The sequence below is a fragment of the Scomber japonicus genome, chromosome 3 (assembly GCF_027409825.1).
Source record: "Scomber japonicus isolate fScoJap1 chromosome 3, fScoJap1.pri, whole genome shotgun sequence".
Taxonomy (NCBI): domain Eukaryota; kingdom Metazoa; phylum Chordata; class Actinopteri; order Scombriformes; family Scombridae; genus Scomber; species Scomber japonicus.
In genome coordinates this window covers 4,461,235-4,481,186 of record NC_070580.1, presented here as the reverse complement: position 1 = coordinate 4,481,186, position 19,952 = coordinate 4,461,235, and the positions used below count along the sequence as shown (strand labels likewise).

Below are 19,952 nucleotides of genomic sequence, written 5' to 3'. Positions count from 1 at the left end.
AGGAGCAGAGCAGAGACAGCATGGACATGTCCTTGATCTTGTCTGTGTAGGCTGTTGTAGAGAGATGAAAGAAGAAAAGTGGAAGAAACACACATGAAACCCTGTTTTATAGGCCAGGGTACAACTCCACTTACCTCTGCAAGGGAATCTGCTTGTGCTAATAATAAGATAAGATAAAACTTTATTGATCCAGTGTGGAAACGCAGTGGGGAAAATCCATTGCTACAGCAGCTCAAAAAGATTGGGATGAGAAAAAACAAAGGTATACAACAATAAAATAAGAATCTTAAAAGAGGACCTTGAAGTGCAATTATAACATATATATACAACAATAAAATCAAAAACTAAAAAAGGACCTTAAAGTGCAATTACAGTGCAGCATTGTACAGTGTGACTGCAGTGGGAATTAAAGTACTGTATACTACAAAGAAAACTGATTAAAACACACAAACTAGTTCAGAAACAATATATATGCAGCAATTATAAGGAATATGAGTGTATGAAGACTATTTTGATTACTATAATATATCACCATGCTTATTACAATGGCTGCTTAAAATCAGGAAAAAAAGAGATGTCAGCTGTTAAGTTGTTTTTGTAGTCAGTTGAATTCAGTGATATCATTTACCATCAATCAATCAATCAATCAATCAATCAATCAATCAATCAATTAATCAATCTTTATTTGTATAGCGCCAAATCACAACAAAGTCATCTCAAGGCACTTTACACATAGAGCAGGTCTATACCGTACTCGTCAGGTTTCATTTTAAAGAGACCTAACATTCCTACATGAGCAGGCATTTTGCAACAGTGGTAATGTCCATGAAGTCTACACTACTGGCACACTGATTGAGTGTTGTGGTTGGCTGGGTGTGCAGTGTGTCACTGCCTCTGGCTGAATGAAATTCAGTCAGATTTCCCTACATGTTCCTCCATAGAACCTGCTTATCAGCTCTGTGGAGGAACCTGTGAGGGTGTCATGGTTTCTCTCTTCCTGGATAACATGTTACACTTGTGTCCTTCGTCCTGTCTGAACAACAGATATTCTTCTCATTCTGTTGAAGTAGAAACTCACACTGACTCCAAAACTCTAAAAATTGTTACCTTTTTAGAAACAACAAAACTGGTTTTATTGACAATGTATGACAAGCCCAAAACAACTATACAAGAAACTATACAAAATATTAGATTACATGTCATACTGAAATATGAAATGTGAGCCATCATCAGTGCTAAATAGAGATAAATAGAAAACAGAGACGGACCATCATGTTTATTTTCTGATGATGAATTTTTGGAGAATTGCTCCATCCTGTCAGGGAACATTAGGGTTTGTACAAAGAATAATTATGCAGTGATTACAAGCTATGGCCTTTTAAACTGAGTCTATAGTGAAATGTAATAAAGATTTACAGCATTGTTTGGAGTTGATATGTGCAGCTGCATTTGTTTGCAATTGTGTTTTACATTTGAATTTAGCTTTTGTTTAATCAGCTCCAGCTAAGACTTTAAGAAACATTATTATGACTCGTTGAATTGTGTTTGGTTCCAGATATGATCTGTTAGACATCTGTGTGTACATGTGTGTGGGGGTAAGGGTGTATGCAAATAAGTGGCAATCAGGAAGTGATTTATCCTTATAGCACCTATAGGTGACTGGCTAATATTATACCCAGCCTGCATCTCTCCACTTTGATGCTTGTACTGCTGCCACTTATTAATCATGTTTTGCACTGTTTATTTAAGTTCAGAAAGTAACTTACTTTCACTTGTTTTTTTAAGTTATGTTACATGCATTATTTTATTACTTCTTTTTAAAAAAAATCTTTCTAGTGATTAGTTCCATTTGTTATGTTGGACTTGCCCATCCTAACTTAATATTTTACTGTGCTACCATTGTCAGTAAACTCTATAGTAATGTATTACTGTCCAGCACTCTGTCTGTGGGACTTTGCCATAACTACATGGACCACCACAATACCAAACCCTTTCTTTGGCTAATTAAAATGAATTAAACTGGCACAAAATAAATATGGCTACAACAAAATAGGGTAAAGACTCTCATATGTCATGTCATATGACTTTGGCACTGTAATGAACATGTGGGTTTGAGTCCTACACTTGATCTTGTACCATAAACATTACAAGTGAAATAAAAACTTAAAGAGGGATGACACAAGACTTGAGTACTAGAACAGCTGTTGAGATGGCAACAGTGTTTTCTCAAAGGGAAGATGATAAGCTGGTTGACATGAAAAGTTGATTGATAACCTTCTTTGATAATGAAGTGCTGAATGATTTGATGCTGCCGCAGTGTCTTTTATGATACTACCATTGTAGGGTGTCAAAGTCTAACACTTTCAATCCTACACATCGTGGCCTCAATTAACTTTTTATTTGAAATTACCAGTTGGTAAACCTGAGTTCTGACTCATTAAACACAGCAATAATACTGCACACCAAACAGTTAGTAAATTTAATCCTATATTTTAAGTCTTAATCTAAATGAATTTTTCATGCCATAACCTTTTTAAAATCACACCTGGGACTCCTGCAATAAGATATACACACACACACACACACACACACACACACACACACACACACACACACATACATATGTATATATGTGTGTGTGTGTGTGTGTTGATAAATTAATGATAACATATTTTTGTATCATTACACATTTATTCAAATCACTGAATGGAGAAATGGCTCATCAATAAAACAATAAAAAATGTACCACGATGCAAAACATTTTATAAACATTTCTGTAGCCAAAGTTACTCCCTGAATATACAACATTAAAACATATCAATAACAATATTAAAGGATAATAGAAATGTGGCACAATCCAAAATGTTTTTATAAACAATTCTGTAGCCAAAGCTACTCCCTGAATATACAACATTAAAATGTATCAATAACAATATTATAGGAAGTAAAACATAAGAAAAAGCTGCAGACTCAGCTCATTGAATGGTGAGGCAGCTGAACAGTTAAGATCAGCTGTCCTGCAATAGAAACACATGCTGACTCATCAGTATACAGAAACAATGACTGAATGTGATTTCATAAACTACACTACATTCACTAGTTCAACTAAAAATAAAAATGAATTAAAAGATCCAGATTTAAATTCTCAGACAAAAAATACAGACACAGTTGAAACAGTCGTTGAAGGATTCCATATTTACAGATTCATACACATTTTTAAAAAGAGGAACAGGTGTGTAAATTAGAAAACAAAAAACAACTGTGTCAAATACATACAGTTTATGATCAAATACAATAACAAACCCCCAAAATCTGCTATAAAACTGTAAAACAAAACAGTTATTTTGCAATAAAAGTTATTGCGGTATCATAGAAAAACATGAAATATACATATTTTATGAAATCATGCTGTTGAGTCAGTGTAAGAGTTCTGATCTATGGCTTGTAGAAATCAAGTCTCTTCACATGGATAAAGGAGATCAGCTATGTGGCACCTTGCACTGAAATCTTGTCTGCATCTGTCACTGCGTTGTGAAGCCTGTAGTGTTGCAGGAGCTTTCTCCAAGTGTTACTGCAGTTGAGCAACTCTTGGTTCCCTTTGAAAACACAGACATATTTGAGTTATATATATATATATATATATATATATATGTATTTGAGAATACAGCATCTCTTAATACTGCTTGATACACGTTTTATTATTACCATATTGTAAGTATTATGTATGGAGAGCTTTGTTCCCCAGATCCCTCAAACATGACATGAAATAGAATAAAAATGCCCAAGTGACAGCAGAGGTCAGATATGTTGATGCATTATTTAACTTCTTCAGGTCATTTGATCACTCAGCCTTCAGACTGGAGAATAGGTAGAAAAAAACAGATCTCACCAATGATGCACAGTCCTTCCTTGGCCCTGGTGATGCCCACATTGATCTGGTTTGGATCACCTACAAAGCCAATATGTTTGGACAGCCAGGGTCCATTTGGTTCCCTCTGAATCTCTTCACTTGGCAAAGAGCACACAGTCGATAAGATGACATAACGCCATTCACTTCCTAGAAGACAAAATGCAAAATGTGTCATGTTAGATGATGAACTTTTATTATACAAGGATGTTCTCTGTCTTCTTCTGTGTTACACTGGTTTACTATACTTTTTATTTCATTACATTTATCAGTGTCAACTACTTTACAGATTTTATATTCAGTGTACTGTAGGGTTAGACCAAGCACAACTGGGACAAACATGAAAATACTGATGACATATTAAACATTTAATCATTTCAAAGGAACAATACATCACAATGAGTAGTTTTACTCTGGATACTTTGCCATTGTGGTGTTGCTACTTTACTTTCAGTAAAGGATTTGTCATTCAGAGGAAGCAGAGAGGTACACTGTTACCTTGGCTTTTCGTGATTGTGGTAACAGTGATTTGATCCATTTTCTTCTTCTTCAGCTCATCTCTGATTTCTGACACTTGGGCATTATAGGGCGACAGGATCACAATACTCTGCTGTTTGACTTTGGCATCCACCACCAGCTTTTCAGCTATCTCAATCTGCAAAAGAACCAAATCATTACAGTCAGGTCAATGACACTATGATAACTGTTATCCCTGTGTTGCATTATTACTGTTTAAAATCAACAAGGAAAAGCAAGGGTGCTTAATACTGTACCACTTTGTCTCTCTCTTCCAGGTTTGCTTTAGAGTTCTCGTTGCCCTTGGCTGTGTTCACAACCAGACTGATGGTCTTTCCTATGATGTGCCCAAAAACGATTGGCATCGTTCTGTTACCAACACGTAGGACACTGCTTGGCTGCTCCACACCAGTTTTCAGCTTTTCCTCATAAAATTCATTTGATGGGAACTCACATATGTCCTCATGCTATGAAGACATATGGTTTATAATTGTTGATTACAATTTAAAACACTCAAACATATAGTAATACAACATTGCAACAGTTCATATACATACTAATATTATACAACAAGCTGTATGAGATACACACTATACACTATATGTGTATACATAGTGTATATTTCATGTTCTCACCATTCTGTACTGTGTTTCCAGCATCACTGCCCTCTTCTTATGGACTGTATAGTAGCGTTCAAACAGAGACTTAGCCATCCCCAGTTTCCTCACACGCTCATTCCTCACAATAGGTCGTAACTGTTTGTGGTCACCAATCAAAACAATCTGAAAGTCACATTGTAAGACAACTGAGTTATAGCAAGTGTTATCTAAATCTAATCTAATCTAAATCTAATTAGCATGAACTTGGAATTTGAATCCTGTTTTCAGTGCCTCCCAATGTCAGCATTACAAAGGATATATAGGGGATATTTAGACAACACAACAAAGAAAGCCTTTAATCTACATATACCATAAAAACTTGTGTATGAAGGGCCGTCCATACTGAGAACAATGACTATAACGATAACTATAAATGCCATTCTAATTCGAATCCATACCACAACTATAACGATAGCGGAGAAGGATATTGTTGGAATCACTTTCCACTTAAATCACTAAAATCCTTAATGTAACTTTGCTCCTCTCTTTTACCACCCTGCCCTTTCTTTTGTTCTTCTCTTCTCTCTCACAGGTTCCTAGGGGTTCGTCGCTGCCCGGGCGCTGCAGTGGATCCTTTATTCGGCCTCCCCACACCGCATCAAGAATCACCGTATTAAGAATCAGTCCGCATCAAGAATACATTCAAATTCTGTCAATAAATCTGTTAAAACGTATCTCGTTGGTGATGTGTTCCTTGCTCGTGAATTCTCCATACAACATACTAGAGAAGTAACAGCTCATCAATAATTAGCTTCAGACACTGCTGGAGTGTGCAGCGCGTTCTGGACACCGCTGTTCATAGGACGTTATAGTTCGCAGTGTAGGCGCTCACATCATTGTCGTATAGTTATAGTTATCGTTCTCAGTGCGAACAGCCCTCAAGACGCACCTTTGTTACGAATGTTTTTAATTTAAAAGTGGGGTACATCTTATGAAACAGTAAAATGCAGAGAAAGGTTGAATCTGGATGTGGTTATAGGTCTGTAAAAGGCTATCCACACTAAGAACCATAACTATATATCAATAACTAGGACTACAATAACGATGTGAGCGTCCACACTTGAACTACAACATCCTGTAAACAGCTGTGTCAAGCATGCGCTGCACGCTCCAGTTGTGTCTGCAGCTACATAAAATAGATACTGATGATACTACTGCTGTATGTTGTAGAGAAATAAAAAGAAAACCATTAACACCAGACTTGGCTGCAGTATTTGTATAGTGACAGCTCTGTTGAAGAGTTTTTGGAACTCAGTAAGCATACAGCTACATACTGTATCAATTTTGTAAAATTATTGTGTTCTTTTAAAAGGTTTAATTGAAACTCATAGCCTAATCTGAACCCGGTCTGAGTTAATATATCGGTCCAGTTTAGTTAAGCAAATCATTACCATTAACCATTGAACTGACACACTGTTTCATGTGTAATATGTGGTTTTCGATTGTGTTTAAAATAAAAGTAGATTGAAAAAGTTTTAGAGTATCAACATATGTTTGGTGCATTCAAATAAACCAGTCTTTAATAGAAAAGAGAAAAGCATTTTTCCCTGCATGATTTTACACCGGTACGACTTGTCTACTGTTTTTTACAGTAATTATCATGTAAAAAATGTAATCTTTTTCATTCTAACACAAAATGCAGAAGGATGCAAGATGAAATACTTCTAATGGAACTGTGTCCTGGTGAACATTTCAACAAATGTATTTCCTAAAAAAACATGCATTTTAATTTTCAATAACCATGGTTGTCACATTTCCAAAATGTTAGATTTCCAAAATCTAAGATGATTTCCTTTGAGGATCAGGAATTTCTGTCAGGTGTATCAACATGGCCAGTAGTTGCCATGATGACATCATCACACTACCACACTTAGACTCCAGTCTTACAGGATTCTGTATATTATATATTCTGAACTCACTGTCTTTTGAAAATGTTCTTTCAAACGGTATTTTAATGAATCAGGGCACAAAAAAGCAACATTCTGCATCATTAACATACAGTTATATTAAGGAAAGTGTGGATGAAGAGCAGGAGGACAATGTTGATAATTAAATAAAAAGCACACCTTTTCTGGATTGTTGCAGACTAATGGAATCATGGCCTGGGGTTCAGTGGCCATTGCACATTCATCAATGAGGATCTGACGTGCAGTGACTGTCTTAGTCAGGCTTGGTGAGGAAGACTGTGTACATGTGCACAGTATGATGTCATGCCGTTCAAGTTCATATGTCCGAGCATCTCTGAGAAGCTTTTTGTACCTAAGAAGTAAAACAATCCATACAGTTAATCTTACAAATAAAATTCTTCAAAAGTCTTTTTGCCTTTTTACTCTTTTCTATTCTTAGTAACTCTAAAAAAACACATTTAAATCATTTTCACCTTGAAAAGACTGTTTAAAAGGGTTGGGGAATACTTAAATGTACATTTATGTCATTGTTTGACATTTTTTGTCCACATTTAACATACATCTCACATTGTCACTTTATATATCCAAAACCATAAGAGGCTCTTTTAAAATGTCAGCTTAGCTGATGAGCCAAAGATTTGTATGGCTAAAAAAATTAATTCAAAAATTGCATATGTAGCGGCAGAGTTTAGCTCAGTGGGTAGAGCACCCGCCACATGTGTTGAGGCTACAGTCCTCGCTGCAGGCGACCCCGGTTTGAATCCCGCACCGAGTGGTCTTATCCTGCGTGTCATTCCCCCTCTCTGTCTCTCTCTACTTACCTGTACATTTAAAGGCAAAAAGCCCCAAAAATATACTTAAAAAAAACACAAAAACGCAAATGTAGATTAATATGATGTTGTAGCATTCTGTATTCATTTTATTTTTCTGTTACATCAGCTACCTGACTTGTGAGTATGAATATGAATGTATAAAATGTCAATGCTTGTATACATTTCTATGGTTTGCCCTATATTCATTTGTTTGCCGTTGCCCTGCACATAATATTGCCTTTCTTATGTAGTCCAGGTCTTTGCTGTCATCAACAAATTGTAATGCTTAAATCTCCTGTTGACACTAATGAAACACTTTCGGATTATCTTTTACTATTAACATGTTTCAACAAATATTTTGACATTTTTCCACAGTCCATGTCAACAAGGTTTTAAACATAGCATAGATAAAATGGATCAATATTAGATTTCTACCAAAGTGGGATAATGAAGAGCTTGTCACAAAATGAGGACTGACAACAACTTATTGTTACTTACTTTGAAGACGGTAAGAAAGGTACTACTGAAAGGTCCACTTGTGCAGAACTTTGCACGTTTCATGAGAAAGGAAATGCATTTAGGGATACTCACCAAAGAAATTCATCAATTATTTCAATGCATGAATGCTTTTGAACTTACTCTTTCACCTCTTGAGCAGTCAGCTGTTCTTTTTTGGCGAGGGCAAGTTGAATACGTCTGTCAAAATCTTTTATTTGACCTGAATGAGGATTTTGTTCCTCTCGCATGCGGTGATGAAGAGTGATACTCCTAAAACCATGTGAAATATGATGGTGTAAATGAATAATAGACCAAGCACTTGAAAATTGTGTCAATAACTGGTGTGATTACAATACCTGAGTTCTGGTTTGGCACGTTCTTGGCGGAATGTGCTACAAGAAAACTGAAGGGTGCAGTCTGGATAAGGGTAGTCCAGCATCTCCACTTGTTGGCTATAGACTCTGAGGGGTTTCAGGCTGTCCCCAAACCTCAACAGGTACTCTGTATTATGATAGCAATAGACACACACACACACACACACACACACACACACACACACACACACACATATCAGGAGTTAAACACATATGGGTGCGATGAAGACTTACTTTTAATTCCTACCTATTTGCATATATTGTTGCTCATATACGCACGCATGCACACACACACATGCACGTACACACACACACACACACACACACACACACACACACACACACACACACACACACATCATGGATTATATTAACAGAAAGAAACTAAAACTTCACCAGAGAACACATGAGATATATAGTAGCTTACCTGCAACAACATCAACAGACTTGTTGGACGGTCCGCAGTAGAGAATGACTTGTTTCTTGTTCTCATCCTTTGGGTCAACATACTTCCTTTTGTTCTTAGAGTTCAGCTCAAAGAAATGGTACACTATGTAGACACCCACTACTGTCTTTCCAGTTCCTAAGACACAAGTGGGGAAGTTTTTAAGCCATTGCAGAAAATATGAAGCATCAAGGTGAATACCATTTCTAGGTCTTACCAGGTGGTCCCTGTATTACTGTGAACGTGTTATTTAGAGCTTTGTCCACAGCTTCTTTCTGACTCTGGTTAAGCTCTGGCATTCCATATGGTAGCTGTTTCTTCACGGCATGCCACCTTGCTTTTACTGCAAAGACAAAATGAGAGAGTCTTTCAATGACTTGGCAATTTGTCATTGCTTTTTGCAAGCAAAATAAAAGAGCATGTGCAATGTGTTGTCTGTGTTTTGTTTTTAGTCAAGATCAAGGCAACTATTTTCCTAGTAATGGTACCTTCTTTTGGAATATGTTTCCCAAGTGCTATGCTCTTGACAAGATGACATGCATATGGAATGTTGACCACAGCATTTTCTTTCCGTCTGCAAAACAGTAATGAAACTATAATGCAGCTGTTTAATCGAAAGATGAAAACTACATTTTTTGTCAACATCTGACAACTCTGACATTAAATGAAATGAAAAATGCTGTTAAGACTTCCAGCAAATAATTAAATCAAACTAAACTATAAGCAGTGTTACATTGATTAGGTATAGGTGAGCCACACTGGAACTTACATGTCAGGCAGGAGCTTTGGGATTATTTCAACTGTGAAACATGTGTTTTCCTCAAAGACACATTCAGGAATGTTCTCCATTGGCAGGTGATGAACATAGAACTTCACTGTACTTCCATCATTTGAAGAGTTTTTACGTTGTTCTACTGGGTTTGTGACAGCATGTGCCACCCATGTGAACTCTCTTGGGTCCACTTGTGCAGAATGTTCCAGATTTGAAGTCAACTCCAAACCTCTTTTTCGAATGCACAGGAAGCACTTTGAAAGGTTGCATTCAATTTCCCATTCATTAATCCATTCCAGAGGTAAGAAGAAGCTTCCTGTTACTCTACGTTCCTGCTCCTTTTTAAAGTTTACTTCCAAGTTCTCAATGATTATGCTGTTACTTTCACTCACTGCAGTGGCAGCAGATTCCATCTCACACAATGGTTTCCAGATCTGGACATACTCCTCAGTATCACTATAGTAAATCCTTGATGGATTATCTGCACATCTGGAGAAGCATGTGATAGGGCTGTGGACATGTTCCACACAAACTTCAAACTTTGGCCGAATGTGAAGCAACTGAACAACAGGCATGGGATAACCTCTTATAACTTCTGAGGTCATTTGGATCTTAAGGGTGTCCCCTGGCTTCAACTTGAGGTCACAGTCAACATAGTGGTCTTCCTCAGAAGTATGTGTGTTAGTCTCGGCTTGAGGCACCTGAGAAGATTTTGACTGACTGACTTTTTCTGGTTGTTTTGTGTTAGCATTGATTATGAGTGACTTTGCATGATCCAAATTTTCTTCAGCAATTGCATCAACAATGTCTTTCCATATTTTCAGTGGAAGCTCAACAAAGGGAGCACAGTCTGAAAACATTTTCATCTCCTGGTAGATTTGGACTTTGTCAGCTGCATAGATCCTCCTTTTCCACTTAAGAGTGATGCAGTGATTTTCTTCATCAAAAAGTGGTTGGTCCTCCAACTGTAAATCTTTGTACATGATTGCTAAACTCCTTGCAAATATGTTTGTGTTAAAAGGAAATGACACTGCAAAACTTTCTGTGTTAGGTTCTGCACTAACAACAAATGCTAGCTTTGTAGCACTTTGTTTTTTCATGCTCATGGCATAGAAGATTTTCTCAGCCTTTTGTTCATACTCCTTGGAATTCTTGAGGTTGTGTTCAAATTGATTGCACAAAGCTGTAATCTCTGTTGGAGTGTACTGGACATTCCTGTCACATATGATGGAGTGCAAAAGTCTTTGCAAGACGATGTCCATATACCGCCGTATTGGTGAGGATGCATGTGTGTAATACTTTACGCTCAGAGAGTAGTGGCCAACTTCTGCTTCAGGGGAGGATTTGGAACGGATGACATAGGCTTTGCTAAGGCACTTTTTGAACTGATTAATGACTGGCTGGAGCAGAGGGTGGATGTCATCTGCTGCAATGAGATCCACCATTTGGTCTATATCATCTCTTCTTGCAGCTGACTTGATATCGTCCCACACACCTGTGAGTATTTGGAAGTTTCCACAGTTTGGGACTAGTTGCTCAGGGGTAATTTTGTGGCTAACATGTAAAGACAGTGGTATCAATTCTCCACAGTTCTGCTTGAAGTCGTCAACTTTTTCAGGATCTGGCTCTGCCTGACAGCGAAGGGGTGTGCAATTACTTGCTTTTTCCGAAATAATCAATTTCTCAGATGCATATTTGTTGAATAACACACTCAGCTCTTCAATCATCAGATGGGCTTTGCGCTTCCCGAGCAATCTGTCATCATCAGGTTGAGCATAAGCCCAGCCCTTCTCCAGTCTTCTCTTCCTTTCAGCTTTTGCAAAACAATAAGCCACAGCGACACAGTTTTCTACTGAATCAAATTCAGGTGTCTTTCTATATCTTTCAGAGATCATAATCTCTGCATCTTCATAAGACAACTTGCTGTTAGACTTGATCAGTGACAGCTGGAATTTAGGCTCTCCAATGAAGTCATGTGTTTTCTTGTTTACTTTGAACATCAATGAAACCACCCTACGATCTTGATCTTCCAGAAGACTAAAGCGTCCAGTGCTCAAGTCTTTGGGGAACATATGAATGGGTTCTTCCCTACCTTGGTAATATGTCGCACCACGTTGTTTTGCATCCTCATCTAATTTACTTCCTGGACTCACAAAGCTCGCCACATCTGCAATATGGATTCCCAGCTCATATTGGTCTCCAATATCCCTGACACTGATGGCATCATCCAGGTCTGTAGCTTTTTTTGGATCCACAGTGAAAGTGATTACCTCACGTATATCCTTTCTGTGTGTGCCGTCTTCATCTGCCAAGGAGAAACTCTTGTCTAAGTAACATGGAGTAGGTGCAACTTTGAATTCTTCCCTCAAGACTTGTAGTCCATAAACTAAAGATCTTCCAGTTGGAAGAATATCTATCACTTTCCCCAATGGAAATGGACAATCTTCTTTCCAGCCAATCACTTGCACCATAAATAGATAGTTCTGTTTCAGTCTTTCATCAAGGCGTTCATTAGCTGCAATTGTCCACTCGCCATTAATTTGCTCCCATATTGGAAGGAAGTTTCGTGTTTTCTTGCTGATCAGTATGCGTACTTTGGGTGCAGTTTTTGTAATAGGTATCATCAATCTTTTGACAAATTTGTCATCAGAATTCTGTCTTGGTTTGCTGTAATCTTCATCCTCAAGCACACACACTAGTTTGCGGGCTGATTCATCTTTCTTAGTGATGCTGACCACTCTTGATCCTTGTAAAAGCACTTCATCTCCAGAGAAGGCCTTGCCCAGGTTTGCCCTTCCATTTATGCTTATATGTCTGGTGGGGCTATTATATGGTATGACATAACCTGTGTTATGTGATTCCCTGACCAACTTTCCTTGCTTGTGCCTCTCTGGTTGTTTTTTACATAACTCTAAAACATCTGTATGATCATCAGTGGTATTGTATGATGAGCTTGACTTGTGGTGATTGAAGCCTTCTGAATAGTCTTTGTCTGAACTATATTCTATTTCCAGTTGTTCGTATCCATCTTTTAATTCTTGAAGAATTGAATCACTGAGAATGCTGCTCTCATCCACATGTTCAGACTTTTGAAATTTTGCAGATTCCCTGACATCTTTTTCAAAAAAATCTCTGGTGAAATGCTGTGGTGCAACACCGATGTTGTTGATGCAGTGTTCTATGTAACTCTTCCAGATTCCTGAACATTTCCCAAAGCAACAGAGGGCAGAAGCATCTCCAATCACAACTACTTGGGACTGAGCCCTCGTCATTGCTGTGTTTAACACACGGGCATCATTGAAGAGCTCCAGACCGGCCAGGTGAGATGTTCTTAGGCTGTTGCATGTTTTCACAGCTGTCATAATGACTGCCCTGAATTGTTTGCCTGGTAACACATGAACAAATTAAAACATGTAAAATGACATAAAATATATGAAACGTGATATCAATGCAATATTTGAATAGACAGACATCTGCTCGGTTTGAGTCTAGTCATCCTTTACATAATGGGATAATCATATTGGAGTTCGTAAAGCTAAATAAAAATTACCTTGTACATTTGCAAGATTCTCAACATGGATATCTGATAGGCCTTTTCTCTTAAGTGCTGTCCGAATTAGTCGAACCTGAGAAAACATTCATATAATTAAACTATTAGCCTACAACTCTGATCAAACCTTGTTTCATTGATGTCATTAATTCATTTGTTTTAATTTACCTGGCATCCCTCTGATAGAACACATATTGAGCGGTGGTCCTTGGGTCCCCATGTTGATGGCCAGTGTTTGAGAATCTCATTTACTGCTTCAACCACTGTGGAAACCTCTTCTTGGTTATACGAAGACATAGACACAGTGTCCAAGAGACACTCTCCCCTAACATGGTGGAACTTTAGGGCAGGGCCATTGGCAGGAGGTGGAACATTTCCAGTAGCTTTGATAACATCATTCTTACCAACGTAGAAATGGGTGGATACAAACTCCACAATTTCTTTGGTTGAACGGTAGTTTTCACTGAAAATGATTCTACTTTTTTGGGCAGCATCACACTTTTGATCTTGATAGTAGTGGAACAAGCGATTAAGGAGTGTGTGATTTGATCGGTGATGATCATCCACTGAGAAAAGCTTTGGTCCCATTTGCATGTGATCTCCTGCTAAAACAACTCTTGTGTTTGGCCCAGCCAGACCAAGGGGAATCAAGGCTTCACATTCCAGCATCTGAGAGGCTTCATCAATTAAGATGTGAGTGAAGTATCCCTCTGGGAGCTTCAGTTCATGAAATTGCATTGCCATTGTTGTGGTGGTTATGACTATGTTGTGGCAATCTAGAATAGCTTTTGATGGTGGTAGAAAATCCATGCTGTCTTTCGAAAGAAAGCAGTACTTCAAAGTGATCTTATCTGTGGCAAACAAAGCACTTTTGGTGTTTGCCTTTATTCGAATCGGCTTTATCCCCTCATTTTTCTTGTCAATGAATGGATGGAAGTGCTCTTTGACATACAGATCTGCAGAACTGAAAGGAAACAAAAATGTCAAAGACAAAATTACAGTTGTGTTGCTACATAAAAATGTATTTGCAACAACAGCTTAGAGCAAAGAGTGGAGCATGTGCAAGGTTTTAAAAATTTACTTGGGGATTTTTTGCCCACATAAAGCAATCAATAAGCATTTCAATACATTTTCAATAGTATGTATTACCTGTTGGTGTGGGTGCAAATTAACACTTTGTTGTGAGGATGCTTACACAGCTCCCTGGCTGCTGTTGCAAGGGTGAATGTTTTCCCAGTTCCAAATGGTCCATAAATGAGGAGTGGTACCACAATTTTTTGGATACTGGAATTCCCAGTGATATAGTCGACTGCTGACTGTTGCTTTACATTAAGCTTCTCATAGCGAATGCCATTTACAGGAACACTGCAGTTTTTAAGGTCTGGTAGCACTCTTTTTGTATCAGGAAGGAGGTCTACAGCCTTGTGCATGGTGCAGAAGCTGTCACGGTCTAGCTGAAACTGCACTTCCATTTGATATGATTCATTTTTTTTTAGCATAAGATCTGAGCAACATTTTTTAGACAGTTGCAAATACATTTTGTTTTCACTTCTTGTGTCTTGTAGGATGTTGGCCTCATAGACCTTGGAGTTTTGACCACTTGAACATAAAGGGGCTATCAGGCCAGACTTGATGCTTTGTTTCAGTACCTGTCCCTCAGGGGTGTCAGGTGTGAGACTACAGGGAGTTGAGACAGAACAGAACAGTTCTCCTGGAGGAGCAATCATCATGCCAAACTCTGGACTGCACAACATATCCAGTGTTTTAATTTCTCCACCAGCATTTAGCCTAAAGCAAACAAGATACAAATCTTAGTCATTGATTTGCATATACGTGCTAATTCCAAACATCATAAAAGGAACAGGACACAGATACAGACATACAGACATACAGCATATTACCTTGAAACAACCTGATCTTCTGCCAGTTCCTCTTTGTACAAAAAGTGGTGCATGCTTTCTTTGTAGTTCTCATGATTCAGAGGTGTTTGGCTCTTATAGGAGGACTTAAACAGAAAGTTAATCTGAGGAGGCTTGTACTCCTTTAACAGCTCCTCCTGTTCTTCTTTCCTGGTGGAACATGGGATGATAACCCTGTTCCCTCGATGCCAACGCTCAACACTTTGAAAGGCATCTCCATGGGTCATAGTTGGTTGTTCGATGACATCCAATGATGGTTGGCCCACTCTTACTCTGAGCTTTTTCAAGAGCACTGGTCTCATGTCAAAATCTAGCACTAACCACTGTTCATACAGACCTGGGTTGGTGCATGTGAAAGATACAGTGATGTCATAGGTCATGTCATCACTGAGAAAGTGTTCACCTGGGGAGTGAATGCAGGGCGCTAAACTGAAGGCATCAAGTGTAAATGATGCTCCTGGTTCTTGTTTGAGCAGCGCCACATGCACAAGCTGTCTCTGTAAACACAAAAGTAATACTATATGATGAGAACATTAAAGATAAAATTATTTGAAGGTTGATTTGAAGACTATGTGAATACTATACTGACACCATGGCACAATAGCTAGAGTGATACTTAAAGGTGGCTTTAAATCTTGTTGGCCAAATTCAAGTCCATTTTTCGACATGTAATGCTGTTGATATCAAGCAGTAATAAGCACAGCTCGAAATTGCAATTCAATTCGGAAGTAACTTAAAGTGCAGTACCACTGATGGTCACCAGAAAATCCTTGGCTCCAATTGACTTCCATGCAAAAAGTGTTAACTTCTCTCATGAAATATGAAGGCAATAAAGTATTTCAACAAAGTCATTATGATCTCAATCACTACATGTAGGTGCCATAATAAGTGTGCTGGTAGTTATTTAGGAAATTATTGCTTTGTTAATAAGATTTTAGAACATAGTAGCTTCATTGTCTGTTATGTGGACACTGATTATTACTCGTTATTTGGAAGGTCCTAGTTCCAAACAAAACGATGCAACCTGGGCTTTAAACCTTGCAAGGCTGCTCATTTGCAAATCATATAAAAATCTACCTTGTCAGGTTTTGAGTTGTGGACTTGTGTCAGAACCACTGGCGGTAAGGACCACCATCAGCATCCTATGATGTAATGTTCTTGTAATGTCACAAATCCAGCTGCCTCGCAAGGTAAAATGGTGATAGAACATGATAAACAGATTGTTAATCCAATCACCTGCCAAGTACATTTTGAAAGTGCCTGCCTTTTTTCAGTTTAAAGGATAAATTATCAGATGGTTATGTGTAACAAATAGGGGTGTTACGGTATGTGTATTTGTCCAAAACTGTCACAATACTAAACTTATGGTTTGGTGCATGCTGTGCACTTCTGACACTTCCTTTGTGTCCAGACCCTTACAAAAATAAAACAAAAATCTTACCTCTGTTTCAACTTGAACGTTCCATTGCAGTGTTGCCTTGATGTGTTCACACTCCAAAGTTAAATCTTTATCACAAGAGATGCTGACGTCATCAACTTGTTCTGACATCTGTTGAACAATGAAATAGTGAATAAAAATACTTTAAAATAGTAGGAACTGAAGAGTAACTGTCAATAATTATATTATTAGTAATATAACAGTTAGTAGTAGTGACTAGTAGTAATAGTAACTAGTAGTAACTGCCTTTGTTACCTGACAAAAGTTAGACACCAGACAGTAATAATTATAAACAACTATTCTTGTCATTTTTTCATTTTTATCTATTGTGTTTTGTCTGATGTTCAAATGTACTACAGGATGCATTGTCTTCTCTGTGTGTGTCATTTCAGGGCTGACAACACCTCTTTAAGTGGATAATTATGTTTACCATGACCTTAAGAAAGATGGGAGGATGTATATGCGATGAAGACTGGATGTAAAGACTCTGAGAACATGGTGTGACCCTCATTAGACTGAGCTACCATGACATCCTGCCAAACGATTTTCAACAGATTTAGTAAAAAGTAAAAGTAAAAGTAAAACAAAAGATTTGAGCCTCGTACTCACAATGTACACTTCATTGCTGCTGTTTTTGTATTCTTCCAAAAGCCTGTCATTATAGCTCATGTAACCTTGGGCTTCAATGTTATGTCTGATCTCCTCTTCCTCTTCAGCACGCATCACCCACTCCTTCAGTTCTTCCATAGAATGAGCTTTTGGACAATTGCTGCCATACTCACATGTTTGTGGTCTGAGATGAAAAAGGAATTTCGGTACAAAACAAACATTGGAACAGAAAAAAATAGTAAAAAGATACCAAAATGCTTCTCTGAATATTTTTACTAATCTAGAATTATACTACTGTTTTCCCCTTGTTTTCTGAAGTATTCCAGGAGGGCTCTCACCACCATGTACTAATATTTGACTTTTTTCAATCTGGGAAAAACCATTTAATTCAGGAGATGTCCATCAACACTGCACTGAGAAATCTAGAGTATTTATGAACTATACAGCACACAAAAAACTAGCATGTAGTGTGAAAGTGGGATATAACATTGCTCTTTAAATGATAAGTCTGACAATGCTTTATTCTTTTTAACAGCAAATCTCACAAAAAACTAAAACAATGATTTCATTAACGAATACTGTGTATATGATGCCTGGTATGTTATTCAAGAAGGGTATCTCAACAATAACAACAATATTGAAAACCTCCTTTGAATACGACAAACCAGAAGAAGATGGAGATCCCCATAAAACTATATGCAATTTTATTAATGGACAACATTTTTGGTAACGCAACTGGGTAAAGCTCTTGGTTTTTTGGGATTACACCACATAATAGCACAAACGTCCATAGCCATGGGCAAATAACCTACAGTACCTACAGTACAGTAGTAATACATGTAAAAGGGAACAGAGTTGATTACCTGTCACACAGCCAAAACTCAGCTCGGCGATTGTGTGGAGGCTGCCGTCCTTTCCACTTGACAATGGTGTCATCAGAGAGTAACTGGGCATGTTCCAAAGAGGAGCAGTGCTTGAAGAAGCTCTCTGGGGAGGAAAAGTCCAGGAGGCAGACTTTGCAATACATGGTGGCCTGTCTGGACTCTTTCTGCTCCTGCTGGCTCAACTGAAGGAGATGAGGCCGGACTAAGAGCCCACTCTGTTCCGCTTTCCACAGCGCCATCTCAACCTCGCTCTGAGCAGAGGCACAGTGGCCGGCCTGATGCCAGCAGGGCTTGCCTTGCCTGACATGACTGCAGTACTTAAACTGACAGTTTTGGGGAAGTGGGCGCACCTGACTGTAGATGTGCTTTCTGTTATTCTCTAATAGATGGTAAACTAAGATTGGGTCCCAGGTGTGTGCTTCGTCTGCCGAGCAAGTGGCGTTCCACCTTTTGACCGTTAATTTATGTGGACGATCATGAAAGCAGTCTTTACAGAGCTCAATGAATTCCCCTGAAAACTTTTGGAGTATGCTTTCAGCTGCACTTTCAGGTGTTATCGAAATATGCTCAGATTCAGCTACATGTCTGATTAACTCGTTGTTATCTATTTTTCTTTCTCTAACATAGTTCCATACAATGGCTTCTTCATGGCTCCTGGCAAAAGTGCAGCTCTCTCCATGTTGTGTACATCCAGTGCCCTCAACATAGAAGTCACAAGCTTTGTAAAAGACATTTTGACCAAAGTCTCCACATTTAGGCCGCTCAGAGACAGGTCTCCATTGGTTAGAGGTTTTGGCTTTGACTAAAAGCTGATTTGTACTGCACTTATGAATATCTGACACAACAGTGTAAGTTATTTCATTATCCTTAACAGAGCATTGATCACATACAGCCTTCAAATCTAAATCCAAAAGGTCACCCAGGAGATTAGATGTGTTACTCTGATCAGATCCTCTCTCAGACTGAGCGATAAGATAGCAGAGATGGTTGTGGTCTAATCCCTGTAACTTTTCAAAGTTCCACACTGCTGCTTCCTCATCACTTCTAGCAAAGGTGCATCGGTTTTGGTGCCGTGTACAGCCAGAGCCCTCTTCAAAGAACCAACATGTCATATACTGACTAGGGTTTGGAAAGGTGGGACATCTAGAAACCGGCCTCCATTTGCTGCCACCTTTGGCTCTACAGAGCAGGAGATCATGTGAACACTGGTGCTGGACTGATTTTAAGGAATATGTAATTTCTTTCTCTCTGACAGAGCATTGAGTGCATACAAGTTTGAGGTCATGTGTTGCTGAAAGCAGAGCCAGTTTGGACCTAGCTGGCATTGTGACACATGCATAATGCTGAAGTCAGCACTTGAATGCAGGATATTCAAGTATGGCCCTGCAGATTGTAGGAATGTGGACTCAGAGGTTCAGTAGCAAGTTTCCTGGTTACAGTCAAAATAGACTCAGATTAGACATAAACGAAGGAATCCCTGAATCTATGAAAACTGATGGCCAAAATCTGGGAAACAACTGGAATGTGTCTAAAAGAGAAAACATCAGAGAAAGAAAATGTAATAAGAATTGTGCTTAAGAATGCTGTTTAATTCAGAAACCTGCAGAGGGTCATTTTGTAGGCATATACGTTTATTTATTTATCTGCATAATAGCTTGAAGA

At 38.4% G+C, this 19,952-nt stretch overlaps 1 protein-coding gene across 1 annotated transcript; it reads right to left on the bottom strand.

The window, feature by feature from the left end:
* Positions 1-2,680: 2,680 nt before the first annotated feature.
* Positions 2,681-19,630, bottom strand: LOC128355155 (helicase with zinc finger domain 2-like). The gene is made up of 19 exons (XM_053315392.1): positions 18,270-19,630; positions 17,407-17,590; positions 16,801-16,908; positions 15,342-15,856; positions 14,590-15,228; positions 13,609-14,404; positions 13,441-13,516; positions 9,888-13,275; positions 9,607-9,692; positions 9,336-9,461; positions 9,101-9,256; positions 8,656-8,800; positions 8,441-8,569; positions 7,149-7,341; positions 5,059-5,205; positions 4,681-4,890; positions 4,406-4,562; positions 3,890-4,057; positions 2,681-3,596 (listed from the first exon to the last, which is right to left on the bottom strand). Exons 1-19 carry the CDS (start codon positions 19,613-19,615, stop codon positions 3,484-3,486), a joined length of 8,682 nt encoding a protein of 2,893 aa, XP_053171367.1. The 5' UTR covers positions 19,616-19,630; the 3' UTR covers positions 2,681-3,483.
* Between the last annotated feature and the right edge of the window lie 322 nt (positions 19,631-19,952).